Source organism: Ornithorhynchus anatinus, chromosome 16 (assembly GCF_004115215.2).
Source record: "Ornithorhynchus anatinus isolate Pmale09 chromosome 16, mOrnAna1.pri.v4, whole genome shotgun sequence".
Lineage (NCBI taxonomy): Eukaryota > Metazoa > Chordata > Mammalia > Monotremata > Ornithorhynchidae > Ornithorhynchus > Ornithorhynchus anatinus.
Window position 1 is genome coordinate 34,927 of NC_041743.1, and position 27,762 is coordinate 62,688.

A 27,762-nucleotide genomic window follows, 5' to 3' on the forward strand; every position below is an offset into this window, starting at 1 on the left:
TCTCCCGCGGAGACCAGAATTGCGATGTAATGACCGGCCAATGGACTCCCGGGCTCCCACCACTCGCCCCATCCCGAAGCGGATTTACAAGTTTTTAAAAAGTCAAAGTCACTAGAAAACCAAGAGCCTTGAAAATACACCTTACAAACAGAATGGTCAAAACGTTAAAATGGGCCAAAGACAGTTCTGAACCTTTAAACCTAAAAAAGAGACCTCTGAGGAGGCCGTCACATACCCTGGGATCAGGGGCAGTGGATGGGGGAAGGAAGGGGTGGTGGGCAGGGGGAGGGGCAGTGGCCAGCGGGTAAAGGGCAGCAGGCAGAGGGCCACGGTGAGGCTCAAAATCAAATCACCGGAAGCCTCTGTTTAAAGCAAGCAGCCGGATGCAAAAGTTTCCCCAGAGGAAGCTGATTCCAGGGTGCAGGTTTGAGGTCAGGCCTGCGGCTCCACCGAGCTCTGACCTTTTCAGGGTCAGAATAGCACCAGGCCGTGACCTCAGCACCATCCCCGCCGAGTGCCAAGTGGGCTAGAAGTGGAGACCTGGAGGATGGAGGCCCCGTGCTATTCTTTCCCAGTGCTGCTCGCTGGCATATAGGCTCTGAGGGCACTGCCAAGTGTTGGCACCCACCCGCGTGGCTGCTCTCGCAGCTCTGCCTTCGGGGCGGCAGCCAGCCCTCTGCTCAGACCCCTTCCCGCAGCCAGGACAGGACCACCCCCCAGCCCCGGATGACGCGGAGTCCGCGGGGGGCCGTGGGTGGCCGGGACCGGCGCTTGGGGCACTGCAGCTCCCAACATGGAATTTCCAATCTTTGCTGCCCCCGCGGTGCCCTGTGCCCATCTGTCAGGGGGAACTGTGACCCAATTCTATTGCCAAGCTTTATAAGGTCAGGAAGGCCATGACCCTGACTGGGGGTGGGTAGTACTTAGGGATGGGGTGACAGGGCATGGAGGACCCTCCCTGAGCCCCTGCCCTCGCAACCTGATAGACTCTGATCTGTGTCTCTGTGTTTCTTTTGTTTTCATCTTAGGTGTCTGTCGCCCCACCTTTTATCTTAGTCCGGGAACACCGGGGACGGGGTCCAGGAACCGTGTCTAACCATCACCCCTGTCTTTTGCCCAGCACTTAATACAGTGCTTTGCACACAGTAGACGCTTAAACATCAACATCATAGCAACTCCAGCACTGGGAAACCACAGACATGTGGGTCAGACCTGGTTCCGGTCTTGGGAGCACAACCGGGCCCTTGTGAGTGACAGGGAAGGAAAAGGAACTTGGGATCCTCAGAGGAACGTGAAGGGTGGCCCAGGGAAAGATCAGTGATCCGGAGGAGTTGGGAGTGAGGCGGGAGGGGGGTGACCGATGGACAGCGGGACGGCTGGAAACCAGGAGTGACCAAGAAGGAGAGGAGGCAGGGCAGCCCCCCTCCCCAGAACAGCTCCTGGGGTCACACCCGATTCTCCTCTCCAACGCATCTTATTGCTCGAAAGAAAGGGGACGCTGGGAGGCAGGAGTGCCAGCCCAGGGGCTGAGACCCTGAGAAGCAGCAGTTGCTTGGGTGAGTTTCTTTAAAAACCAGCAAACAGTTGGACCTGGAAGACGTTCGTCCCCGCCATGGGCCGCTTCCTACCCCAGCAGGAGAGCAGAGGTGGCCAGAGGGCAGAGGGCAGAAGTGGTCTGGGCCTCGTGGTCACTCCTGGGGAAACAACCAGCATGCAACAGAAGCCGGCCTCCTCTCCGGGCCCAGCCTGGTGTGGCAGAAAGAGCGTGGGCCTGGGAGGCGGAGGACTGGGGTTCGAGGCTCATCTCTGCCATGGGCCTTCTGGGTGACTTTGGGCAAGTCACCGAACCTCAGTGAGCCTCAGTTTCCCCAAGGGCAAAGTGAGGTAAATAATTCCTGCCTGTCCCTACCTCACAGGGACATCGGGAGGACAGAAATGGGCTGATGTGAAAGCACTGACCCACCCGAGCCCCGGACCATTGCTGACCACACCCATAGGGTGCGGAAGGCAGGGTTGGGAAGACGCCCAGTCTTCTCCACAGAACACAAGTGCACACACAGTCTGGGGCTCGTGGTGCCACCCTGACCGTGAGGGCAGGAGGGAAAGACTCTGCCCCCTTTGGGATCGGGGTCCAGGGGTCTAGGGCTGGGTGAGGCCAGCCCTCGGGCAGCCACCCCGGCCCCCCAACTCCTCCCCAGCCCCTGACCAGCAGGAAGGGCAGAGGGAGATGTTGAGCGTGGCTGGAGTCTAGCCCTTTCCCATCTCTTCTCCTGCCCGACGCCCCGGGCCTCGAGTCGGGTGGCGGGCGACACGACAGGGTCACCGTGCCCAGGGCGATCCTGGAGGCCGCGTCGGTGGAGCCGGGCGTCCGAGCTCTCGGGGCCAAGAAGGCAGAGCCAACAGCGCGGGTGGCCCACCGGAGTCGAGGCGGCCGAGGGGTGGCGGCCCCGTCCAGGTACGTCGCAGGGCCCCCGGCTGCCCGGCCGCCACCGGGGGCCTCAGTCCATCTCCATGGACATGAGTCTGCGTCGCTCCCGGCGCGTCTCCTGCACCTCCTTCCGGCAGCACCAGTGTGAGCTGCAGTAGCCGATGAGGCAGGACAAGAGGCCCACGCCGGAGGCCAGGCCCACACCGATCAGCATGGGATACTTGAAAGCTTCCAGCACTGTGAAGATGGAGAGGAGAGGACAAGTGAGGAGGGCCCCTCTCGCCCAACAGACCGACAGCCAGCCCCCCTCCTCAACATGCGAGCGCTCCGTGTCCCAACCTCACTTCGGCTGGCAGCGGCCTGAACTGACTCGAGGATGGCATGGGAGGCTGGGAGCTGGGGGACCCGGGCTCTGGTCCCAGCTCTACCTCACCCCTAGGGCAAGCCTCTGTTCCTCTCTGGGCTTCATTCATTCAATAATATTTATTGAGTGCTTACTATGCGCAGAGCATCAGTTTCCTCGTCTGAAACTGGGGATAAGATAGCTGCTTCTCCCTCTCAGAGATGTTGTGAAAACATGAAACGATTGAGGTGAAAACTCTCTATCAAGAGAAAAAGTGCTCTGCAGAAACATGGGATGATTATTGCTATCATCACTAGTGCAACTCCTATTACTACCACTCACGAAAGGTGGACCGGTCTTCAAGAAGGAACCTGGGGTGCAGGGAGCTGCACCCTTCCCGCCTCGGGGGGTGGGGAGGGTCCCAGCCCACAGCTGCTCCCCCTCCCTCTCTCGCATTCCAGTACCCCCTACCGCCCAAGGCCGGTCTCTGACAGGCTCAGGGACCAACATTCGCACCAGGAACGCCCCCTAGGGCAGGTGGTCCTGGTTTTGCTCTGGGGCCTGGCCCTGAGCCTTCCTGGAGTATCTCCTAGAGATAATGAGAACCATCGTGATGATGATGGAATTCATTAAGCGTTTTCTGGTCTACCTACTAAGGGAGGTACCGGATAACCAAATCAGACACGGCCCCTGGATTTCATGGGACTCGGTCTGGTCTACGTGCTAGGATAGGTACTGGATGACCAAACCAGACCCAGATCCCGGCTCTAATGAGGCTCAGTCTAAGAAGGAGAGAGCGCAGGAGTCTTATGCCCATTTTCAGAGGGATACTGAGACATGGGACAATTAAATGCTTTGCTCAAGGACACACGGCAGGTCATCCAATACTTCTGACTCCCCACTCTCCATCCCAGGCTCTCCTTGACTGACCCAGCATGGACCACCCAACCCCTCTGACTCTCCCCATTGTCCCAGCCTAGACCATCTAAAACCACAGACTTTCCCCTCTCCATCCCTCACTCTCTGCAGTCACCGAGCACGGACCATCCGAAACACTTAACTCTTCCCTCTCCATCCCCGACTCCCCCAGGTGACGCAGCAGGTACCATTCAACACCCCGAACTCTGCCCTCTCTGACCCTGACTCTCCTCGCAATGATTCAGCATGGATGTTTGTCCACGGATTTCTCCAGGCACCTCTGTAACTCGCCCAAGAGAGGAAAAGGAAGGGGGATCTCCGAGAGCGGCAGGAGCGGCCGAAACCCTTACCGTCCATCCTGACGGCTACCAACAGGGGCTTGGCCTGGACCTCCGGCTCCCTCTGCCAGACCCCCGTGGCCGACCTCACCCAAGGCGTCACGGAGCAGTAGTAGTCGCCCAGGTCCCGGTCTTCGGCGCCGTGGAGCTGGAGCAGGAATTCCATGGCGCTGGTGCGCTCCAGGCTGACGTCGCTCTTCCAGGGGCGCCGGGCCTTGTCCACGACCCCGCTCCTGTCCAGCGACGCCAGGTGGATGGGGGCTCCGCCCGGGCCGAACGAGGGCACCGTGAACCATGCCACGTCAAAGGTCAGGTCCTCTGTGGACACAACCACCCCAGAGCAGCTGGTCAGTCCCCGTCGAGGGCGCCGGGAGACAGGACGGCTGCCCCGGACAGGCCCCATCTCGGCCATTCTCGGCCTGGGACCTCGCTTGCTGGTGCCGTGGCTGTGGCCCAATGATGCGGGTTCCTAGCGTGGGTTTGAGACCAGCACTGGGGGCCCCTTCGAGGCTAGACTGGTTGGTGCAGCCCAATCCCGCTCAGGTGGATGTGGTCAATTGGATCTGAGCTCTCTGCAGGTCATCTGGAGACGCCTGGAGTGGGACACCCAGAGATGGATGGGCAGGATACCCAGGGATGGGAACCCAGGGCAGGGCACCTGAGGATGTCGGGGACCCACGGGGACACATGGGGATGTTGGGGACCCACAGGGATGCCCAGGGATACCTAAGGAGGCACCTACGGATGGTCAGGACCCATACGCACAGAGGCACTGTGCATAAGAGTGTATTTTTCCAATCCTGTATTCTCCAAAGACCCTTCCTCTCCTGGGGTCTGCCCCAGCCCCAGACTCCTCCCCACCGGCACCAGGGGCCTCCACAAGTCGGGGAGATGCAAGAAGGGAATAGGGTACCTGGGTCAGGGGCTCCTCCGTCCACCGAAACAATGCAGAACAGGCTGACCAGGTCACCACGGTACACCGTGGGCCTGTCCGAGTGCACCGAGACATTGAACACAGGTCCTGGGAGAGGGCAGGGCCGGGTGATGAGTCTGTCCGTCCATCTAAGCTACTTATCTATCAACCCAGCGGCCCCTGCCCATCCCTTCACCTACGCGCCTCTAGGCACCCACCCGGATGGCAAATCCACAGAAGGAAGTTTCTCTCAAGGCCTCATCTCCTATCCACCCCAGAACTGCCACTGGCCAAGTCTCAGCCCTGACCCATCCTTTCGCCCCGCCTCCACCCAGATGCTCACCCTGGGTTTGGTGGGCAGCCTCTGAAGCTCAGGCTGACACCAAGCCCCTACTCATGCCAGGGAGGGAAAATGAGATTCTCAGCCCTGGAAGAAGTAGGGGAGCCCCAGCCTGGCCCCCGCCTGCCTTGGAAAGCCTCAGCCCTGCCTCAACCTTTCCACCCACCCCAGTCCAGTCCTCCTCCCCTGCCCCCAGCTCCAATCCCAACTTGGCCCAGCTTGTCCCTGGCCCACGACCGCTCCGACCCAGCTCTGGCCCACACCCAGCCCACCCCAACCACCGGCCCAAACCCAGCCCGGCCAAACCCACCAGGACATACCTGACGTCTGCAAGTCTAGCAGGATGGGATTGGACAGGCCGGTGGCGGCTTCTCTCCACTGGCCACCGGCCGCCGGGAGCCAGGCGGTCACAGCGCAGCGGTAGAGGCCCGTGTCGGTCAGCTGCGCCCGGTACATGCGGTAGCGGAACTCGCGCTCCCGCACCTTCTCCAGCACCACGGCACCCACCCGGGTCCGGTCGGCCTGGTCCTCCAGCCTTACCACCGAGTCCCGGCTCAGGGAGACCACAGCCACAGTGCCGTTGGGGCCGTGGGGAGCGGCCGGAGCCGCGGCGGGCCTCTCGGCCGTGACCAGGACGGAGAGTCTGGCTGCGGGCGCGGGCTGGGAGGTGACCTCGCACGTCATCTCGAATAAGCTCCCCGTGGCCGGCGGGACCTGGGACTGCCGGGCCTCGACTGTCAGCTCCGCATCTGAAACTGAACAAAGACGGTTTGGCCGCCGAGAGCCGAGGGCTTCCTCCAGCCACGGGAATCCATCGACCGGCCCGTCGAAGGGGCGTCGGCCGGATGCTGGGCCCCAGGAGAGGGCAGCAGGGGTGACCCTACCAGTCTAACAGAGAACTAGCCGGGCAAGTCGGAGAGGGGTCACGGGTGGGACGTCCCCCTGGGGAGAGTGGGGTCAGGGGCGGGAGCCGGGGATAAGCGAGGCAGCTGTTAGGGGCTGCTTAGAGCAGGCCGTGTTCAGCGCCGGTTGGACTGTAGGCGGGTGGCCAGCTCGGGGTGGCCAGGCAGATCCTCTTCCCTTGCAGTGGCCAGGCTCCACTCAGGCCATGACTCAGCCCAGTCGTGGCCCCACCCCACTCCAACTCCCTAGAAACGTCTCCCAGAGCCACGTCGGCTGCAGGCCCAGCTAAGGGCCATCCCCGGGGTGAGCATGGAGGCGCCGCCCAAACAGGACCTACCCGATGGGGCCCAGAAGACAGTGACTGGATCCGACAGCACCTCCCGGCTCTTCACCCAGCTGTGATTCTGCTGCCTGGTCCACGCAGACACGGCACAGAAGTAAACCCCCTGATCCCCTTCAGTGGCCCCCTGCAGCCGGAAGTGAAATCTGTCCACGGCTCCTCGGGAGAAGATCATCTCCCCGCGCTGGGTCCGCACCCGGCTCTGGGCCCCGGCCTGCAGTAGCCCGTCCTGGTCCATGGAAGCGAGGAGCTCGTCGGGAGCCATGTCGTCGCTGCGCAGAGGCTGGCGGCGGAACCACGACACGGCGAAGCGCAACCTGGTGTCCGGTGACGGCGGGCCCACGACGCGGCACTCCAGCTCCACGGGCGCCTCCGGGAGGGTCGGCATCTCAGAGACATTCAGCAGGGCCCGGAACTCTGGCTCTGTATGGGAGAGAGAGAGAGAGGAAGCTCTAGGGCCTTCCAGACCGGAGCCCTTCACGACAACCGGATGAGGCCCCACCCACCCCCACCTCTTGATGAGGCCTAGAAAAAGCAGCCCTTCCCCAGGCACCCAGCGGACTGACGAGATGCTAGGGGACGGCATGGGAAGCCTGTCCAGTGGTAGTGTTATTTAAGGCTGTAGCCTGGATGGCATTTGGGCATTCCCAGCTATCCACTCCAAATTCTGTCTCCGAATCAGTATGTGCCGGTCAGGGAAGCCGCACACCCACTAGTACCTAGTGAGTGTCAGTGCCTTCCCAGAAGCCTGCGGGGGAGCCCAGTCTCTGGGCCCCAGTCTTTCTAGGGGGCTGGTCTAGGGACAACTTGCTTCCGGGTTTGGATTTTGTGTTTGCCCCGGTCTTCCCGGGGGGTCCCGGGGAGCTCCAGTCCCTGAGCCCCAGTCTTCCGGGAGGCCTGGGGAGAGCTCCGATCCACCCACAGTCTTAGGAAAGGAACGGCAGGAGGGAGATGGGGCGATGGCTGGAGGGAGCTGAGGGGGTCAAGGGACGGTGTTTTTAGAATAGGGGAGAAATGAGCTTGTTTGAAAACAGTGGGAAAGAAGCCCCGGAGAGTGAACAGTTGAAGATGGCAGTCAGGAGGGTAAAAGGAAGGAGGGCAAGTGTTTTGATAAGCTGTGAAGGGATGGAGTCAGATGACCAGCAGCATGGCTCAGCGGAAAGAGCACGGGCTCGGGAGTCGGAGGACTTGGGTTCTAATCCTGGCTCTGCCACTTGTCTGCTGTGTAACCTTGGGCAAGGCACTTCACTTCTCTGGGCCTCAGTGACCTCATCTGTAAAATGGGGATTAAAAGTGTGAGACTCACGTGGGACAACCTGACTACCTTGTATCTACCCCAGCACTTAGAAGAGTGCTTGGCACACAGTAAATGCTTAATAAATACCATAATAATAATAATAATAATAATAATGACCCGGTGATTTTAAGAGAAGGCAGTTCTCTTCTTGAGCTACTTCTGGGAAAGATGGGAAAGTTGAAGAAGGGGCAGGAGGAGGGAGGGACTGGAGAGGAGCTGAAATCGCACTTGATAGGTTCAATTTTCCTCAATAACGTATGAATTTATGAACTTCATTTAAATCCTTTTAAGCCCACATATACATATACGCGTGTGTATCTAATTCACCTTTGACCTCTCTAGTTAAAAATCATTTTATACTTGTCTTTCCCATTAGAGTGTAAGCTCCTTGTGGGTGGGGAACAGGGGACTTGGTTATCCTGTACTTCCCAAGTGACTAGTCAGGTGCACCCCACCAAGTGAGCATGCTCAATGAATGCTGTCGCTGCTATTTCTACAACCGCCCGTATAACTCATATTACTCACTTGTCACCACCCTAGGCTAATCCTGGGTGCCTCCCCCAGGCAGCCCTCCTTCCCAGCTCACCCTCGACAACCCTGCCCGCTCCAGGCACCACAAGTCAGGGTGCTTAAGCAGAAAAGAGCCATCAACTCCACGGCCCCGTCCGGTCAAGAAGTCACTCACCCGGTGTCGTCACCTGAACCCGGGCCGGAGCAGACGTCCCTTCGGCTACCTGATTCCAGCTCCCGTCGGGGCCCGGGGCCCACAGGGCCGCCCGGCAGAAGTAGTAGCCGGTGCCGTCCGGGCCAGCATCCCGGACGAGCAAGCGATAGGAGCCCGGGGCCACGTGGCTCAGGCCCACTCTGGGCAAGGCTCTCAGCACAGACCGGTGGTCTAAACTGGCCAGGACCCGGGCGTGAGGTGGCAGAGTGGGGTCCGGGCCCCCGCTGAAATACCACGTCACTGCGGTTCGGATCACGTCGCTCCGGGCTGCCGCCGTCACCGTACAGTTAAGAGCCAGGTCGCTGCCTTCTGCCACAGACACGTTCTGGCTGCGGAGGGTAACGCTGAGAGCTGCAGAGCAAAAACAAAGGCTAAGAAAGCAGCGCGCGGCCTAAGGGAAAGAGCTTGGGACTGGGAGTCGAGGGACCCGGGTCCTACCACACATCAGGTGTGCGACCTGGGCCAAGGCATTTCACTTCTCTGGGCCTCATCCATCAGCTAATCTCCCTCTCTCTTAGAACGTGAGCCCCGTGTGGGTCAGGGATTCTGTCTGCCCTGATTATCTTGTATCTACGGAGCTTTTCACACAATGAATACTTAACGAATGCCACCGTTGTGATAAAAAAAGATATTCCCTGAGGGCTGACAGGAGCCAGCCGGAGCCACCAGGAGATGGAGCCGGAGCTGGCAAGAAGCAGCGTCATCCGGATCCACGGCCGCAGACACCCGAACCGGGAACCAGAGCTGCCTGGGGCCGGAGTCCCCTAGAGCGGCCCGGAGCCAGCCCGGCTACCCGGGGCCGGTGCTGGAGGAGCCCCTGCTGGAGCCGTGCTTCACAAGCCATTTAATAATGTTGGTATTTGTTAAGCGCTTACTATGTGCAGAGCACTGTTCTAAGCGCTGGGGTAGACACGGGAATCAGGCTGTCCCACGTGGGGCTCACAGTCTTAATCCCCATTTTACGGATGAGGTAACTCAGGCACAGAGAAGTTAAGTGACTTTCCCACAGTCACACAGCTGACAAGTGGCAGAGCCGGGATTCAAACCCATGACCTCTGACTCCAAATCCCGTGCTCTTTCCACTGAGCCACGCTGCCATTTCCCACTGGCGGGGTGGATCCGGGAACAACTCGCTCCCGGGTTTGGAGCTTGTGTTTGCTTGAAGGTTGTTTCCTTAGCAAAAGTGACCTCTTCCCTGGTGCAGTCCTTCAAGGGCAGAGGGGAGGAAGGACAGGCTTGGGGAAACAGTTTGCTCCCTTAACTCCCAGGAGGGCCTTGGAGACTGAGGGAAGGGGACTGTGCCATCTTTGAAGGATGTGTTTCGGGTTCTGCGGCCTCGACCGTGCTCTTTCCCGAGGCAGGGAGGGGAGCGATTTCGTCCTCTGAGATTCCCCACTCAACTCAGCAGAGGGCCAGGGGATAGAGCACAGACCTGGAAGTCAGAAGGACCAGGGCCCTAATCCCCAATCTGCCACTCGTCTGCTCTGCGACCTTGGGCAAGTCGTTTAACTTTTCTGCGCCTCAGTCACCTCATCTGTAAAATGGTAATTAATCATAATCATGTTGGTATTTGTTAAGTGCTTACTATGTGCAGGGCACCGTTCTAAGAGCTGGGGGAGATACAAGATAATCAGGTTGGCCCACGTGAGGCTCACGGTTAATCCCCATTTAACAGATGAGGTAACTGAGGCAAAGAAAAGTGAAGTGACTTGCCCACAGTCACACAGCTGACAAGCGGCAGAGCTGGGATTCGAACCCATGACCTCCGACTCCCCAGCCCGGGCTCTTTCCACTGAGCCACGCTGCTTCTCATAAGACTGCGAGCCCCACATAAGACAGGGACTGTATCTAATCTGATTTGCCTGCATCCACTACAGTGACTGGCACACAGCACTTCACAAATAACAACAATGGCATTTGTTAAGCGCTTACTATGTGCAAAGCACTGTCCTAAGCGCTGGGAGGGATATAAGGTGATCAGATTGCCCCAGGTGGGGCTCACTTCACAAATGCCACAATTATTATTACTATCACTGGATTAATGGATCAGTTGGCCCAACATCACGGCAAAAGGGTGACTGACTCCAGGAGCCCTGGGGGGCAGGCTTTGTTCAGATTAAAGCAATCAGGCAGGGACCCTCCCCAAGCAATGACCAAGCGCAGGCAGCAAGATCGTGGCCTTGCTGGCCGGTGGGAGTGTCTTACACTGGAGCAGCGGGGCGCAAGGGAGCTGAGTGACCGAAGCAACGTGGATGGGCTTGGGGCCTCATGCCCTGTGCCTCCTACCCTGGCCTCCCAGCTCCAGCCTCCAATCTCAGTGAGACTCGCAGGGCCTGAGTGGCACCGATCAGTGGTCCGAAAAGGCTCAGACACTCACCGGTCAGGTGGACCGTCACGTTCGCCACATCCACGCTCTTCTCTTGGATCTCTTGCCAGCTCCCGGCCTCACTGACCCACTCGCTGACCACACATCTGTAGGCGCCCTGGTCCCCCAGCTGGGCCCGGGCCACAGACAGGCGGAAACTGTCCTCGCCGGCCGTGTCCAGGCGCACGTCTCCGCTTCGGTAGCGTTGCTCAAACTCGGGGCCGGGGCGGAGGCGGCCCATGTGTGTCAGAGAGAGGACGGTGTGCCGCTCCGGGCCCCGCCAGACCTCCCAGCGCACAGCTAGGTGAGTGTGCTCCGCGGTGGCCGTGGAGGCGGAGCACTGCAGCTCCAACGGGTCCCCTTGGGCCACGCGCAAAGATGCAGACTCCTGGCCTCCTGCGCCCACATGCAGCTCGTCCGTGAGCACTGCGGGAGGAAGCTCTGTTACTCTCCACTCCACAGCCCCACCCCCCACCCTTCTGCCCTCAGCCTCAACCACAGGGAGTTGGAGGGATCTAGCCAGTCTATCGCCCCAGAGGTGGATATGTGACCACATTTTCCTCACCACTGCCTCCCTTGCCTCTACCCCAAGCGGGATGTCCAACGTTCAGCCCATCATGGATGGGAGTCGCTGTCCCATGCTCCTCCCTGAATACCACCTGGGAAGAGAGGGGGTAGTGCCCCCTGCAGAAAGCAGTCCCTGGCAAGGGAAGGAAAAGGCATGGGATACGTGTGACCGAGGCCTGCAGAGGTGGGGTGGGGGAGGGAGGGAGAACAGGACTTTTCCCCAATGTCAATCAATTTACCTTCCTCTCCTGCCCCAGGCCTCTGGCCTCTGATCCCACTGGCTGCTCCCAAGCCCAGGCCCAACTAGAGTCCAGCGCGAGGTCTCAGACGATGGCAGGGGTGACTCGGGGCCAGTGGCTGCTCCCACCGGAGTGACCAGCCCGCGGTTCCCTCCAACCCCCTCACCTGCCTGAACAGTCAGTTGTGCCAGTTGGGGCTGGGGGAGTGGCGTCGGGGAGAGCACCCAAGCAGCCAATCGCAGGCTGAGGCAGTAGGGCAACATCTAGTCCTCGTGAACAGGCAGATTTCTGCTCGGTGGACCTGAGCCCTTTCCTTGCTCCCCTGTTGGCTGGGGCCAAGACGCCTTCTTCTTTACAGCCACCTCAACCCTTCTACCCACCCATCCATCAGTCAATCACCTAACCAGAACACACTCTGTTGGGGGGGTGCGCTTGGATTTTACTGCTGTTTGCAATGGCAAACTTTTTTATAGAAAGGTCTTGTGACAGGTAGGCCTCGCTCTCCTGGGAGCATCAAGGGGCAGTCTCACTCTCCCAGGGACTCTCTGGAGGAATGTTAGAGGGGTGCCTCTGTCTCTCTTAGGGGTTGTCTGGGAACATGGAGGGGGGGGCTTGCTCTCCCTGGGGCTTTCTGTGGATGTTAGGGAGTCCTCGCTCTCCTAGGGGCTTTCTGGGGAGATCGAGGGAGCCTCCCTCACCAGGGGCTGTGTGGGACCATTGGGAGGAAATTTAAAGAACAGAGATAGAATAAAAGGCTGTTCTCCTGGGAACATGGTGGTGGAGGTGTGGCTTGCTCTCCCAGGGGCTATCTGAAGGTGTTGGGAGGGCCTCGCTCTCCCAGGGGTTGTCTGGGACATCGGGGTGAGGGCTTGGTCCCCCAGGGGCTCTCTGGGGGCATCAGGGGGGTCGGCACCTAGAGCCGAGGATTGGATAAATCAGCTGAGGCAAAAGGGGGACAGTCTAGTTCTTGGTTACGATGGGCCCCGTGTCCCCCCAAGGCCCAGGAAGCTCGGATCGCCATTGTGGGACCGACCTCTGACGTGGACCACATCCTCATAGTTGCCCTGGACGGTGGCGTCGGTGCTGGGGGTTGAACACTTGTAGCGCCCTTGGTCGGCAGGCCCGACGGGCCGGATCAGAAGCTCCACCCCGTCGTGGCCCGTCCGCCTCAGCTGGATCTCCCCGCTGGCCACGCGGGGCTCGAACAGCGGGGCCGTGAAAGCCGGCTCCCAGGTGCTCACGACGGGCTCGAAGGAAGAGCCCTCCGAGGGAGAGAAGGTCCAGTCGAAGTTCTGCTCTCTGGGGCCCTCGTAGTCACTTACGCGGCAGGGGATGACCGCCTCGGTGCCCACCACTCGAACGAGGCTCGTCATGGAAATGTTCACAACTCGTCCGCGGCACGGAGGGCACAGAGCTGGGGGGCCAGAGGGGGTCGGGAAAGGTTAAGGCCTAGCAGCAGGCAGCGAGAGAAGCTTGCAGTCTAGCGCCTGGCAGGGGAAGGGCAAAAAATCCTAGCAACAGTGGGGGAAGAAGCTTATAGCCTCGCAGTGGTTGTGGGAGTAAGTTTAAAGACTAGCAGGGGTTGAGGTCGGATAAGTTTACAGACTAGCAGCTGTTCAGGCGGGGGGGGGGGGGGGTTAAAATGTAGCAGCTGTAGGAGAGGGAGCTTACAGCCTCACATGGGGGGGGGTGTGTAGTGGGGGGGACGGGGAGGGATTGGCGGTTACAGCCTAACAGTAGTTGCGGGGAGGTGTTCCAGTCTAGCAGCAGTGGTTGGGGGGGCTGGGGGGTAGTCACAGTCTAGCAGCAGTGGTTGGAGGCGGGGTGGGGGAGCGGTTACAGCCTCGCAGCACTGGTTGGGGGAGTGGTTACAGCCTAGAAGCAGTGGTGGGATAGGGGTTGGGGTTACACCCTAGCATAGAGAGCTACATTCTCACACATCCCCAGGTTCGAGAACTCGCGCAGTCACCCTCCCCTTCCCCCACCCCAACGCTGCAGAGAACTCACGCGCGTCCCCCTCCCCCATCCCCAAGCTCCGAAGAACTCATGCAGTCACCTTTGCCCTCCCCCATCCCCCCCCCTTCAGAGAACTCACCTAGTCACTGTCTCCCCCGACCCCGTGGCCTGCACTTGCACACAACTCTCTCTTAATCAGTCAAGCCCAAGAGAGTGCAGAGCACTGTACTAAGTGCTTGGGAGAGTACAATATATCAGAGTTGATAGACAAGATCCCTGTCCACGAGGAGCTTACAATGTCCCATCCAGGAGGTCTCCTAGGACACCAGCAGCCTGGCATCCCAGCCGCATCACCCAAGGAAAGCCCCGCAGGAGCAAGGCCGTCTGAACGGACTCTCCCCTTCTCTTCCCTGGCTCCGGCGCCTCTGGCTTTGTTTCTGCCGACTGACACAGAAGTTTTCATCTTCCCACCCAATCCCCGTTCTCCCTGTGCCTTTCCCATTACTAAAGACAACACCACTATCCTTCCCGCCTCACAAGCCCATAACCTGGGCATTATCCACAACTCAACTCTTCCAATCAACTCACATATTCAATCGGTCACTAAATCCGGTCGTTTTAACCTTTATGACACCTCTAAAATCCATCCTTTCTTCTCCATCCAAACTGCTATTATGCTGACGATATTAATTAAATGCTTACTATTCCCTGCCTTGTACTCTGCCGAGGACTTAGTACGGTGCTCTGCACATAGTAAGCACTCAATTAGTACCATCTATTGATAGCTCGGTTGATTCCCCTGACTGTTCTCACCTCTCTCTCAGCCTGCTTGTCTCCCACTGGGCTTCTGCTCCAGGAGCATTTGTTCAGCCCAGGTCCCTCCACATCTGGGTGCCGATAGAGCCCGAGCAGTGTTAGTGCCCAGACGGTCAGTTCCAGGTAGCTCAGATAGGTGTTTTCTGGCCCAAGCTCCAAGGTCACAGAGACCCCCCCTCCAAACCAAAGGATCAGGGATGGGGGTTCTCTCACCCAACAGTGAGGCTAACAGTGAGGCTACGGGGTCTTGGGGACGAGAGCCTCGATACTCTAGTGGTGGGGGGGGATCATACTCACTGCAGTTCAGGTATCTAATATATAGTTGCCACACAAGATGCCGAGAAGCTGCTTCATAGAGTAACGAATCGAGTCTGTTCACTGAACCACACATCAATTCTCCTCTCCCAGGCTGCTCTGCTACCCCTTCACCCCATCCCCACCCAATCTCCCCCAGAACTCAAATCTAGCTACACCCCAACTGAAGGGGAGACAAGTGATGAGGGGGTGGGGATGCGGGTTGCGGGGGAGGCGCAGTGGAAAAAAATCAGTCCAAAGCATTTTCTGAGCACTGCCTGAGTGTGAAGAATCACACCAGGCACTTGGGAGGAGGGCACATGTTGGCTGCCCTCAAGGGGCTAACAATCTGGTGGGGGGCCTGACAGATACATTTTACAAAGAGTGGGCACAGCAGGAAAAACAAGGCTAGAGCAGGAAGTAGTTCATTACATCTGGACAAAATAACAGAATCGGAAATTGAGTATACCAACAAAAATCCAGATAAAAATGTACAGGAGTGCTGAGGATGGGATGAAAATCTACCAGTGCTTGGCAGCTGCAGGAGGAAAGAGGGTTTGAGTTGACATGATCAGGGCACTGGGAACCTATCAGGGAAGCAGATGGGAATTCAGGGGCATGGACGGAGATCCGAGCCCGGGCGAAGGGTGGAAGGTAGCAGATGACTCATGCGGTCCACGCCCACATCAACCGGCCCTTGGCAGAGCTGGGCCTCCAACTCTGATTCCCAGTGCCTCGCCCTTCCCACTGGGCCACCAGCCTGGCTTCCAGGAGCAGTCGTGCTGTGACCAGGATTGGGCCATGGCGGGGAGAAGGGGGTGGTTCCAGGCCATGCGTAGGGCCTTGATCTCGCCTATATCGCCGCTGACCCCTGGCCCACGTCCTACCTCTGACCTGGACCTCCCTCACTCTTCAAATCCACCAATTTCCCCCACATAAAAGCTTTACTGAAGGCACATCTCCTCCAAGGGGACTTCCCAGAGTAAGCCCCACTTTTCCTCATTTTCCCCCTCTCATCCATCACCCTGACTTGCTCCCTTTGCTCTTCCCCCCCTCCCCACCCCACAGCACTTACGTATGTATCTGTAATTTTATTTATTTATATTGATGTCTGTTTACTTGTATTGATTTCAGTCTCCCCCGCCTAGACTGTGAGCTCGTTGTGGGCAGGGATTGTCATTCATTATTGTTGTATTGTACTTTCCCAAGCTCCTAGTACAGTGCTCTGTACACAGTAAGCACTCAATAAATAAGATTGAATGAATGAATAAATGAATGAGACGGGCACGACTGAGCTGTGGGCAGGAGATGAAGGCTGGAAGATGTGCAAAAGTGGGAAGCCCTGGGGAGGCACACTCTGGGGGGGTGGGGGAGAAGGCGACCTACTTCTCGCTCTAGATTGGCTGCTTCCCGGGCCGATTCCCGGGAGGCTGGCTCTGCCGGCGGTCGGACTCCCGGCCGTGGTTCTCCAGGAGGAGATTCCCGACATCACACACATGTGCACCCCTATGCTGTCGACTCCCAGGCTCACGTGGCTGGTCCAAAGTTGCCTAATTCCTGGACAGCACCCGTTCCTGGGTGGCCTGACAGACCTGAAGTCGGCTCCTTCTCCTGGACACTGAGCGTGGGACCCCGGGACTGGCCCCTCTTCGTCCCCATGAGGCAAAAAGACACATCCCGGTTCTCCCAAGGTCTGAACAGCAGCATTTCACCGACATCCCCTAGTATGGAGCCTGGCCTAGCACGCGCAGGGTACTGAACTGAGTGCTGAGGAGAGGATTGGAGGGTCGGTAGACACAATCAATGCCTTGCTCCCGGGGAGCCTCCAGGCTGGCCTAGGACCTGGCGATCTAGAGACTCAGGGCCCCCCCAGGCCCTGTTGAGAGCATCCCTGGAGTCCCATAGGAGCTGGAAACAGCCCAACAGGCAGGAGTCTGGGCCCACCAGGAAAAAGCTCCAAGCTCCAGTCCCCGAGGGCCCGAGACCCTCATACCCTGAGGGCCAGGCGGCAGCCGCCAGCCAGCCTGGCCCTGAGGAGGAGCACGGGGACCACAGCGAGAAACCAAAACTGCATGAACCCTGCCAGCCCGAGGAGCGGCCCAGGGGACACAGAGAGGAACCATGCCCGCACAAACCACGCCAGCACAGCTCTAGGAGAGGCCTGGGGGCCACAGGGAATCCTGCCAGCACAGCCCATAGAGCGGCTGGCCCGGGAGGCCACAGTGAGGAACCAAGCTTGCTTGAACCCTGCCGGCCCAAGGAGTGGCCCAGGGCCCATGGCGAGGAACTAAGCCCTCATGAACCTTGCCAGCCCAATTCCAGGAGAAGCCCAGGGGCCACAGGGAGGAACCAACCTCGCATGAACCCTGCCAGCCCGAGAGTCGTCCCTTCAGGCCCACAGGAAGGCCGAGGAGGGTCAGGGCGCGGCGGCGAGGGCCGCAGGGGAGGGAATGGAGCGGGACACACATAGAAGTAGAACGATTAGAGGAAAGCCGGCTCCGCCCAGGGGCCACTCCAGAGCAGGCTCTGTTTGAGCGTCCCACACCCTCAGCCGCAGCTCTAAGCCCAGTCATTGGGGCAGGTTACCGCTGCCTGGAGGGAAGCTGGCTCCAGATCGGAAAGCTCCGGCACCCAAGCCCCCGGCCCATCAGCTGGAAAGACCCATTGTTGGGTTTCTGGAAAGCACCGCTCTTGGCACTCCTCACCCCTCCTCCATCGAATCCGAGTTCTCAGTGGCTTCTCTGGAGCAGCAGGGTCTGCCTTGTCCGATCTGTTCTCCTGGGAGGCTGGGATTGTGGTGGGAGTGTGGTGGGAGAGTGCAGGGGTGGGGGTGGAGCCAGAGACAGATAGTCCCAAAGATAAGGCAGGGAAGGGGTACCGGAGGGACACCGGGTCAAAGACTATGTATATATTATATATTATAAATTTATGAATTTATTCATACTAATGTCTGTCTCCCCCTAGAGTGAAGCAGCGTGGCCTAGTGGAAATTGTACATTCCAATGTACATGCCGAATTGTACATTCCAAGCGCTAAGTACAGTGCTCTGCACATATTAAGCGCTCAATAAATACTATTGAATGAATGAATGAAAGGTCCAGGGTTCTAATCCCACCTCCACCACATGCCTGCTGTGCGACCATTGACAAGTAGTCACTTCACTTCTCTGGGCCTCAGTTATCTCATTTGTAAAAGGGGGATTAAGACTGTGAGAACCCTGTGGAACAGGGACTGTGTCCAATCCAATTATCTTGTAACTACCCCAGTGCTTAGAAGAGTGCTTGGCACATAGTAAGCGCTTAACTAGTACCATTATTATTATTATTATTATTAAACTGCTCGTTATGGTCACAGAATGTGTCTGCTAATTCCGCTGTACTGTACACCAAGCACTTTGCAAAGTGCTCTGCAAGTAAGCACTCATTAAGTAACAACTGATTGATTGAGAGACAGATAATGCCAGAGGGAGACTATGCAGGACAGGGGTGCCAGGGGGCACACTGTATCAGAGACAGACAATCCCACAGAGACGGTCCAGGGCAGGGGTGCCAGGAGAAACTGAGTCAGAGACAGACAGTCCCCGAGATGGTGTCCATTTGTTCCAACCAGAGCCCCAGGACCACTTGATACCCGGTGCATTTAAGAGGCGGGGGGGGGGGGGGGGGGAAACCCAGACCCCCTCATTGGGCCCAGACACCCCTACCTACTGAGCTGAATAGCCCCATGCCCCCCGGCCCTCCCTGTCAGGGCAGTGAGCACTGTCCTTGGGCAGCGGTAGCCAGCTTTGGGCCATGGCCTGCAGTAGTAGCCTGTGACGTTTAGCAAGGCGCACCCAGGCCGGGGCAGGGAGGGGCCGGCCTCATGGCCGGCTCCCCTAGCAACCAGGCTTACATCCCACTGGCCCCTCCTCCGGGGCCCCGGGGACAAACCTGCCTCCACAGGCGGCTCGGCGGAGCCCCGTGGGAGCCGCTGCCCGGCCGGGCGGAGGGCAGGCCGGGCGGAAGGCCGGGCCTGTCACAGCAGGACCAGCCCTGAGCTCAGGCCCCGACAAGGATTGGCGGGAACGGGGCCCGGTTGGGCCGAGTCAGGCCCGAGCGGAAGGGAAGGAGGGCCTGAATCAAAGTCGTTCCTCTTCATCACTCTCGGCCCGGGGGACTCGCCCCGTGGAGACCGACATGTGGAGGGGAAAGTAGGAATGTCAATAGCCTGGCGGATGAGCCAGAGCGTCAGGCCACCGGGAAACGGAAAGCAGATCCGGGGGGGCCAGATGGCCCACAAGGGGGGCGCCCTCACCCCCTCCCACTCCCTTTGTTGGGGGGAGGGGGGTGGAATGTGAGAAGGGGGCCGGGAGTCACAGCCAATCCCAGTGATACCATTGCATACCACAAAGGCCCGAGGGGGAGGAAACGTCACTGTTGGCAGTGGTGACAGATCTGCTTTCACCTCATCGGGAAACTTCCAACCAGCACTCCGGGAGAAGCGCGGAGGGTCTTTGAGAGCATCGGGGGAGCGCCGCCGGAGGTGTGATCTGAGTTCAGGGACCAAAAGCCTGGGCATCGCTAACACAGCCTGCCCAGGGACAGGGACCAAACGCAGCCCCAGAGGAAACCCGCTTCACGTGCCACTCCGTACCAGGAGATCCAACCCGTGAGCAACACAGAACCTGATGCGGTCGCCAAATTCTGCTGCCTAGGCACGTGTGCTCTCCAACAACGCACATAACAGACTCGAGAAAGCTGGCCTGCCTTTTGAAAGAGGGACACAGCGGGACAAGCTTCACCCACAAGCCGCAGGTCCACAGAACCGTGTGGGATCCGGCCGTCAATACGGCCGGGAGACCCGAGCCAGCCACAGGAGTGACCTCTGCCCGGAAGACATGCTCCTGTCTTATTCCACATCAGGGGGCGGGGTTTGACTGTCAACCACTAGGGCCTGGACCATCGTCAGTTCACTGGCATTGAGATCGTGGCCACTCAGCCTGGGGAGCAAGGACAACAGCAGGATAGCCAAACAGCTGCTCTACACTGAGCTGAAGGGGCCACATGCAAGCGGGGAGGACACGACCAACACTTTTAACGACCTGGTGCCGCACAGTACCAAGCAACAGGCTGTGGCAGGACCTGGAGAAGACTCTGCAGTGGCCAGAGCAGTCTGGGGGGCAGTAGTCAGTCGAGAGAGGGGTTGCAGTTTTCTACTCCGGGAGATCGAGAGGCAGATTTCAGAACAGCTGCGGAGAGTGGCAGAGTGGCTTCGGGTAGGAGATTTCCACTCCCCCCGATCTCCACCGAGGCCTGAAGTCTGTCATCAGGACTCTGGACACACAAGGGCACACATTCAGCCATTGCGCTCTGTAGCCCAGCAGGGACGAGAGAGCGTGACTGGTGCCGAACAAGCCACAAACCCTAGAATCAATTCCTCTGCATGGGTTCTTGGTGAGGCAGGCTTAGGACTGATCTGCCGTTCTCACCGGGAGACGGTGCCATCATCCCCCTGCCGCACGCAGTATGGCTGTAAGAGCCCAGCTGACTACTGGGGGGATCGGGGGATGAATACACTGGCTTTGCAGCTGGGGTTTAGCCAGACTTCAAAAATGCCTCAAAAGTCTGTCATTTCTACCTTCACAACAGCTCTAGAATCCACGCTCTCCTCTCCATCCAAACCGCTACCACGCTGATCCAAGCACTTATTACCCACTTTGACTGCTGCATCAGCCTCCTTGCTGACCTCCCTGCCTCCCGTCTCTCTAATTCACCAATCATAAATAAGTGGCATTTATTTAGGAGAAGCAGAATGGCCTAGTGGAAAAAGCACAGGACTAGGAGTTAGAGGATCTGGCTTCTAACCCTAGCTCTGCCAATTGCTTGCCGTGTGACCTGGAGCAAGTCACTTAGTTTCTCTGTGTGTCAGTTACCTCATCTGTAAAATAGGGATTAAATCCTCCTCCCTTCTAACTTAGATTGTGAGTCCCATGTGGGACAGGGAGTGTGTTCAATTTGGTAAACTTGCATCTACTCCAGCGCGTAGAACTGGGCTTGACGCACAGTCAGTGCTTAAATGCCATTAAAAAAAATATTGAATGCTTACTGAATGCAGAGCACTGGCCTAAGTGCTTGGGAAAGTACAGTACAGCAGAGTTAGTACATATGATCCCTGCCCAACACGAGTTTACAATCTAGAAGGGTAGTTGGACATTAAAGAAGTTACGGATACGTACCTATCCGTAACTCGTGGGGCTAAAGGTGAATATCAAGGGCTTAAAGGGTACAGATCCAAGTACATAGGTTATGCAGAGGGAAGAGCAAGTAGAGCTTATTTGGGAAAAGCCTCTTCGAGAGAATATAATTTTAATCAAGATATGAATGTGGGAAGAGTGTGTCTGTCACATATGAATGGGGAGGGGTTCCAGGCCAGAAGGAGGACACGGGCAAGGGGTCAGTGTCGAGATGGATGAGATCAAGGCACAGCGAGTAGGTTGATGTTAGAAGAGAGAAGTGGGCGGGCTGGGTGGTAGATGGAAATCAGCAAGATGAGTTAGGAGGGGGCAAGCTGATTTTAAAGCCTATGGTAAGGAGGTTCCGATTGAAGAGGTGGATGGGAAATCACTGGAGGTTCTTGAGGAGTGGGGAAACATGGACTGAACGGTTTTGTAGAAAAATGATCCGAGCAACAGAGTGAAGTCAGGACTGGAGTCAGGAGAGACAGGAGGTGAATGAGGAGGCTGCTGTGGTAATTAAGGCAGAGTAGGATAAGTGCTTGGATCAGCATAGTAGCAGTTGGGATGGAGAAGAAAGGGCAGATTTTAGCCATGTGAAGGTAGAATAATAACAATAATACTACTAATAATAATAATAGTGGTATTTGTTAAGCAGTTACTATGTGCCAGGCACTGTACTAAATACTGGGGTGGATACCAACAAAACGGGTTGAACACAGTCCCTGTTCAACATGGGGCTCACAATCTTAATCTCCATTTTACAGATGAGGTAACAGGCACAGAGGAGTGAGGTGACTTGCCCAAGGTGACAGAGCAGACAAGTGGCAGAGCCGGCATTAGAACTCAAGACCTGACTCTGAGGTCTGTACTCTATCCACTAAGCCACACTGCTTAGAACGGCAGGATTTGGTGACAGATTGGATATGTGGGTTGAATGAGAGAGATGAGTTGAGGATAATGCCAAGGTTACAGGCTTGTAAAACAGGGAGGATAGTAGTGATGTTGTCCACAATATGGGAAAGACAAGGGAGGACACGGTTTGAGTGGGAAGATAGGGAGTTCTGTTTTGGATATATCTCTTCAGGCCATACTTCACTCGGTTGCTCAGATCATTTTTCTGAAAAACCATTCCGTCCCTATTTCCCCACTCTTCAAAAACCCCAATGACCTCTGAGTCAAACAGCAACTCTGTACCACTGGCTTTAAAGCACTCAATCAGCTCTCTTCCTCCTACCTTCCCTTGGTGATCTCCTATAACCCAAACCTCACACTCCACTCCTCTAAGGCCAACCTACTCTCTGTATCTCAATCCTGCCATTGACCCCCTTGCCCTCAACCTCCCTCGCGCCTGGAAATCCCTCCTCTTCAATATCCAACGGTCCATAATCCTCCCCTCCTTCCAAACCATCCAACCATCACATCTCCTCCAAGAAGCCTTTCCCGGTTAAGCCCTCATTTCCCCTACCTGCCCTCCCCACTCTGTTGTCTGTGCACTCAGCTGTGTAACCCTTAAGCACTTTAATACTCGACTACTCACACCAGCCCCACAGCACTTATGTCTACATCCCTATTCTCTACTATTTCTCCTTTCTGGAATTTTTTTGGCATTTTGCCCCCCACTGTAAGTTTTCTGTGGGCAGAGATTGTGCCTACCAAATCTATTGCATTGTACTTTTCCAAGCGCTTAGTCCAGTGCTCTGCATTCAGTAAACACTCAACAGGATTGATCGATTCCTCTACCCCCCAAATTTGAGAGAGAGAGAGAGAGAGAGAGAGAGAGAGAGAGAGAGAGCACGGGCACACTATGTTTTTCCCAATCAATGCCCAGGACAAAATTTCTGAGCAACACACACAGGGTTTAAATGAGAGGTCTCAACTGATCCCTGTGAGCGCAGGGGCTGGGGATGGAAATTTTAGTTGTGGAGGTGGGGCTGGGAGGCAGAAAGCGTCAAAGAGCGAACAGACCACGAAATCTTTTATTTGGGGTCTTTTCAGGCATGGTTGGAAACTCTAAATTTTGGCAGAGGTTTGGGATAAGCGAAACTGGAATGAGGTTCAGACCCCTGTGGCGGGCACCGCTCCCAGCATCCCTGGGGAGTGGCCACCATGGCTCAGCGGCATGTGGGTTGGGACTCGCACCTGCCAAAGAGCCAGGAGGGACCCGAAAGTGGAAAGGGAGGTTCAGGCTTGAGCTCTGCCCTTCTGCCCACCTTCGACCCCCCTCAGATGAAGCCTCCAGGGCCCCCGGCTTGGCAAAGGGCAAGCTGGGTCTAAAGGGCAGAAGTGGAGAGAAGCCATCCCGCCCGGCCCTGGGGCGACAGGACTATTTGGCCTGGGGTCCAGGACCTGTGTCCAGAGCAGTCCTCTGGTGGCTCCACCCAACCCCTGCAGGCAGACACCTGGCCACTGCTCCACCTACAGAAGCCCCGCCCCACCCCAGGTCCAAGGAACCCAGTGCAAGGAGGAAGTGGTTGCTGAAAAGCAGGAGAACTGTATCTCCACAGGCAGGAGCTTCTTTGGGAGGTGTGGCTTTTTTATACCATGTGTTAAGCACTTACTACGTGTCAAATACTGTTCTAAGCACTGGGGCAGATACAAGTAAATTAGGTTGGACATAGTCACTGTCCCATGAAGGGCTCAGAGTCTAGGTAGGAGGGAGAAAAGGAGAAATGAGGTGCAGAAAAATTAAGGGATTTGCCCAAGATCACCCAGCAAGCCAATTGCGGAGCCATGATTAGAACCCAGGTCCTCTGACTCCCACGCCTGTGCTCTTTGCATTAGGCCATGCTGCTTCTCAGCTGGCCTGCTGCCCTAAGGAGAGTGAAATTCCTGAGCTGCCAGGGGTCCACAACAGCTTGCGTCAATGCATACATGCACATTCGTGCGTGAACGTGCGCACACGTACACACACACACACACAAAAAAAAAGACCCTCTCCCACTTCAATCCCTTCCCTCACCACCAGGTTCCTCTTTCCTCCCAAAACCAGTTTTCTAGCCAGGCAGCCTAAAACCCTCTAGACCTTTTTCTGCCAACCGGTATATTTTTGAGATTCTAAAGATGTGTCTCATGGGTTCACTCCCGAGCTCCTGCTTCCCCTTGATATCTAAGTAGTTGCCAATAGCTAGCAGCAGGGTGTAGTGGACAGAGTTCAGGCCTGGGAGTCAGAAGGTTATGGGTTCTAATCCCAGCTCACACACCTGCTGTGTGACCTTGGGCAAATCACTTCACCTCTCCAGGCCTCAGTTACCTTATCTCTAAAACGGGGATTAAGACTGTGAGCCCCATGTGGGACAGGGACTGTGTCCAACCTGATTACCTGGTATCTATCCCAGCACTTAGAACAGTGCTTGACACATAATAAGCACTTAACAAATACCATCATTATTATTTTGTGTCTCTCTTGGACAGCAGGGAAGCCCTAGGGGAGGGAAGGGGAGGAAAGGGGAAGGCAAAGGGTGGGGTGTGGGTCCTGTCACTCTCTTTAGAGAAGCAGTATGGCTTAGTAGAAAGAGCCCGGGCTTGGGAGTCAGGGGTCATGGGTTCAAATCCCAGATCTGCCGCTTGCCAGCTGTGACTTTGGGCAAGTCACTTAACTTCTCTGCGCCTCAGTTCCCTCATCTGTAAAATGGGGATGAAGACTGTGAGCCCCACGTGGGACAACCTGATCACCTTGTATCCCCCCCAGCGCTTAGAACAGTGCTTTGCACATAGTAAGCGCTTCACAAATACCATTATTATTATCTTTCAAGCATAACTCGAGACACACACACTCCTGCCCCCACTGCTCCCACAGAGAGCAGCTGCCACTACAAATCCAAAAATGGCATTTGCTGAGCACCATCTGGGGGGGGGGGGGTGTAAGCTAATGATAAGAAACATCCTCCCTGCCCTCAAGCACCTTAGAGTCAGGCAGGAGGGGGGAGTCGATAAGTCTGCAAAGCCAGCAGCACCAGTATGAAGCCGGCCTGATGGGGTTGTTGGGAGGATCAACTGGGCGGTGGGGCCAGGCGGGCAGAGGCAGCCTCTTTCCGACGGAGTCCAACCGAGGGAGGCCAGCAGCCGGCAGTCCCTGCATTTAGAAGAATGATGTCCGAGGCTGTGCGGAGGGAGGCCACGGGCCCCTCCCAGGCCTGGATTTGCCCCAGAGGGTGGGGACAGCAGGGCTGGTCCAGTTCAAACCCACAGACAATCCCGTGGTTTCACCTCCCGTGGCGGCCAGAGCTATTAAGGAGCACGGGGCCCAAGTTGGTTTCTCGTCACTCTCTCCCACACAGGGCCGCGGACCCAGAGTGACGACAGTGGTGGCAAGACAAGGCGCAGGAGGAGTGGCCGAGGTCCAACGGATCCCCGGGTGCCCCGCTCTGCCCACCTCCCCTTCTGCCAGGCTCCGGGACGTGGGCTGGGGAGGAGCTGGCAGGAGGAGCCGGCATCCGGCAGGCCGGGGAGGAGCTGGCACCTGGCAAGCCGGCTGCACAACAACTGGGAGCTCCCAGAAATCCAGGGCCTGGCCTGGGAATGCATCCCAGGACCCTGAAGGGTCCCATGGGCGAGACCTTGGATTTAACTTTCAGGTACCCCCACCCCTCGAAAACCTCCAGCGGTTGCCCACCCGTCTCCCTATCAGATAGAAACTCCTTACTCTCGACTTTTCAGCACTGGATCACCTTGCCCCCTCCAACTTTGCCTCGCCGCTCTTCTACTACAACCAAGCCCCCACACTTTGCTCCTCTAATGCCAACCTACTGACCGTACCTCGATCTCGTCTCTCTTGCCACTGACCTCTTGCCCAAGTCCTGCCTCTGGCCTGGATCTCCGTCCCTCCCCTTTCACCCTCCCCACCTTCAAAGCCTTATTGAAAGCACATCTCCTCCAAGAGGCCTTCCCCTACTCATCGGTCATTTCCTCTTCTCCCACTCCCTTCTGGGTCACCCTGGCACTTGGATTTACACCCTTTATTCACCCCACCCTCGGCCCCCAGCGCACTTATATACGTCTCCGTAATTTATATATCTCTCATTAATGTCTGTCTCCCCTCTAGGCTGTAAGTGCACGTGGGCAGGGAACGTGTCTACCAACTCTGTTATTTTGTAATAATAATAATGGTATTTGTTAAGCACTTACTCTGTGCCAGGCGCCGTTCCGAGCGATGGGGAGCACACAAGGCAATCGGGTTGTCCCTCGTGGTGCTCACAGTCTTCATCCCCATTTTACAGATGAGGGCACTGAAGCCCAGAGAAGTCAAATGACCGGCCCAAAGTCACACAGCTGACAAGTGGCGGAGCTGGCATTAGAACCCATGACCTCTGACTCCCAAGCCCGGGCTCTTTCCACCGAGCCACGCTGCTTCTTTGTACCTTCCCAAGCGCTTAGTAGAGTGGTCTGCATTGAGTACAACTGCTTAATAGATACAAGTGACGGATTGGGACCCCCCCAATTCATCAACTGGCAGGGGCGGGTGGGGAGAGAAGAGCCGGCTAGGGCCCGACAGACGATGGGGCCAGCTAGGACCCGTCCTAGGACGGCGCCTCCGGCCGCCCACCGACCGGCCGTCTCGAAGGGGCGCGGCGCAGAGGAAAGGGCCCGGGCTGGGGAGTCGGGGGTCGTGGGTTCTAATCTCGGCCCCGCCGCTCGTCAGCTGTGTGACTCTGGACCGGTCGCTTCCCTTCTCTGGGCCTCAGAGACCTCATCTGGAAAATGGGGATGAAGACTGGGCGCCCCACGTGGGACAACCTGATGACCTTCCATTCCCCCGGCGCCCAGAACAGTGGTTTGCACAGAGTAAGCGCTTAACAAATACCATCATTATTCTTATTAGAGAAGGACTTTTCCGACGGCGGGGGCGGTGGGGGGCGCGGAGGGGCGAAGGGGCGTCGTCAGCACGGCGGGGCCTCCCCCCTCGGCGGGGCCTCCCCCGTCGGCGGCCCCGTGGGTCAGCGGAGGGGCGGCCGGAGGGCCCGGGGCGGGGTGTGTGGGGTCTGGCCGGTCCCGGCCGGTTCCCGCCGCCCCGGGGGTGGGGGCAGGGCGGGGGCGACGTCGGCCCCCGGGCCGCAGGAGTCCCCCTTCTTCCCGGGGGCGGGGGCGGGGGCAGAGGCCAAGGACCACGGGCTCCAACCGCAAACTCGGCCGGGGGCCGGCGGACCCTTTCCCGGGGGCCGCGGGGCGCGGTTCTCCTTCTCCCCCTCCTCCTCCTCCTCCTCCCCCGCTTCCCCCGGGAGTCTCCCCCTCCCCCTCCCCCTCCCCCTCCCCCGCCTCTCCTCCTCCCCTTCCTTTCCCCCGCTCCAGAAGCTTCCCTGCCCCCCGCCCCCGGAGACCCTTTCCCTTCCCTTCCCTTCCCTTCCCCTGCCCGCCCCCTGCCCGCGCCCCCCTCCCTGCCCGGCCCGGCCCGGCCCGGCCCGGCCCCGCTCACCGAGGCTCAGCAGCACCAGCACGATTGGCCTCTCCCGGGACGGGCCCATGGGGGTGGCGGGGCCCGGCCCGGCCCGGCCCGGGGGCAGGGGGCGGTCGGGGCAGGGGGCGGCCGGGGCAGGGGGGCGGCCGGGGCCCCGCTCCGGCTCTATCTTCTTTCCGAGCCGGGAATCCGGAGCGGGGCTGAGGGAGAGTCGGTAATGGGGGGCGGGGCGGGGCTGCTCCTCGGCCCTCTCCTGCTCCTCCTCCTGCTCCTGCTCCTGCTCCTCCCCAGCGGGCCTGGCCGGGGCTCGGCTGCGGCTCCCCCGCTTCCCGCGAGGAAAGGGAGGGGTCGTTCCGTTCCCTTCCCTTCCCTTCCC

General features: G+C 58.0%; 1 protein-coding gene across 1 annotated transcript; it reads right to left on the minus strand.

The window, feature by feature from the left end:
- Nucleotides 1–27,480, minus strand: LOC100078286 (prostaglandin F2 receptor negative regulator). The gene is made up of 9 exons (XM_029080796.2): nt 27,405–27,480; nt 12,749–13,129; nt 10,922–11,335; nt 8,506–8,895; nt 6,521–6,946; nt 5,601–6,035; nt 4,941–5,048; nt 4,040–4,345; nt 1–2,665 (listed from the first exon to the last, which is right to left on the minus strand). Exons 1-9 carry the CDS (start codon nt 27,451–27,453, stop codon nt 2,499–2,501), a joined length of 2,676 nt encoding a protein of 891 aa, XP_028936629.1. The 5' UTR covers nt 27,454–27,480; the 3' UTR covers nt 1–2,498.
- Nucleotides 27,481–27,762: the final 282 nt, after the last annotated feature.

Excerpts from the sequence above, each read along its gene's own strand:
- LOC100078286 (XM_029080796.2), bottom strand. The coding sequence starts at position 27,453 with ATGGGCCCGTCCCGGGAGAGGCCAATCGTGCTGGTGCTGCTGAGCCTC. Across the intron at positions 6,947-8,505 it reads GGTTCAGGTGACGACACCGG|AGCCAGAGTTCCGGGCCCTG; the intron begins GTGAGTGACTTC and ends TCTCCCATACAG. Across the intron at positions 5,049-5,600 it reads GCTAGACTTGCAGACGTCAG|GACCTGTGTTCAATGTCTCG; the intron begins GTATGTCCTGGT and ends GCCCTCTCCCAG.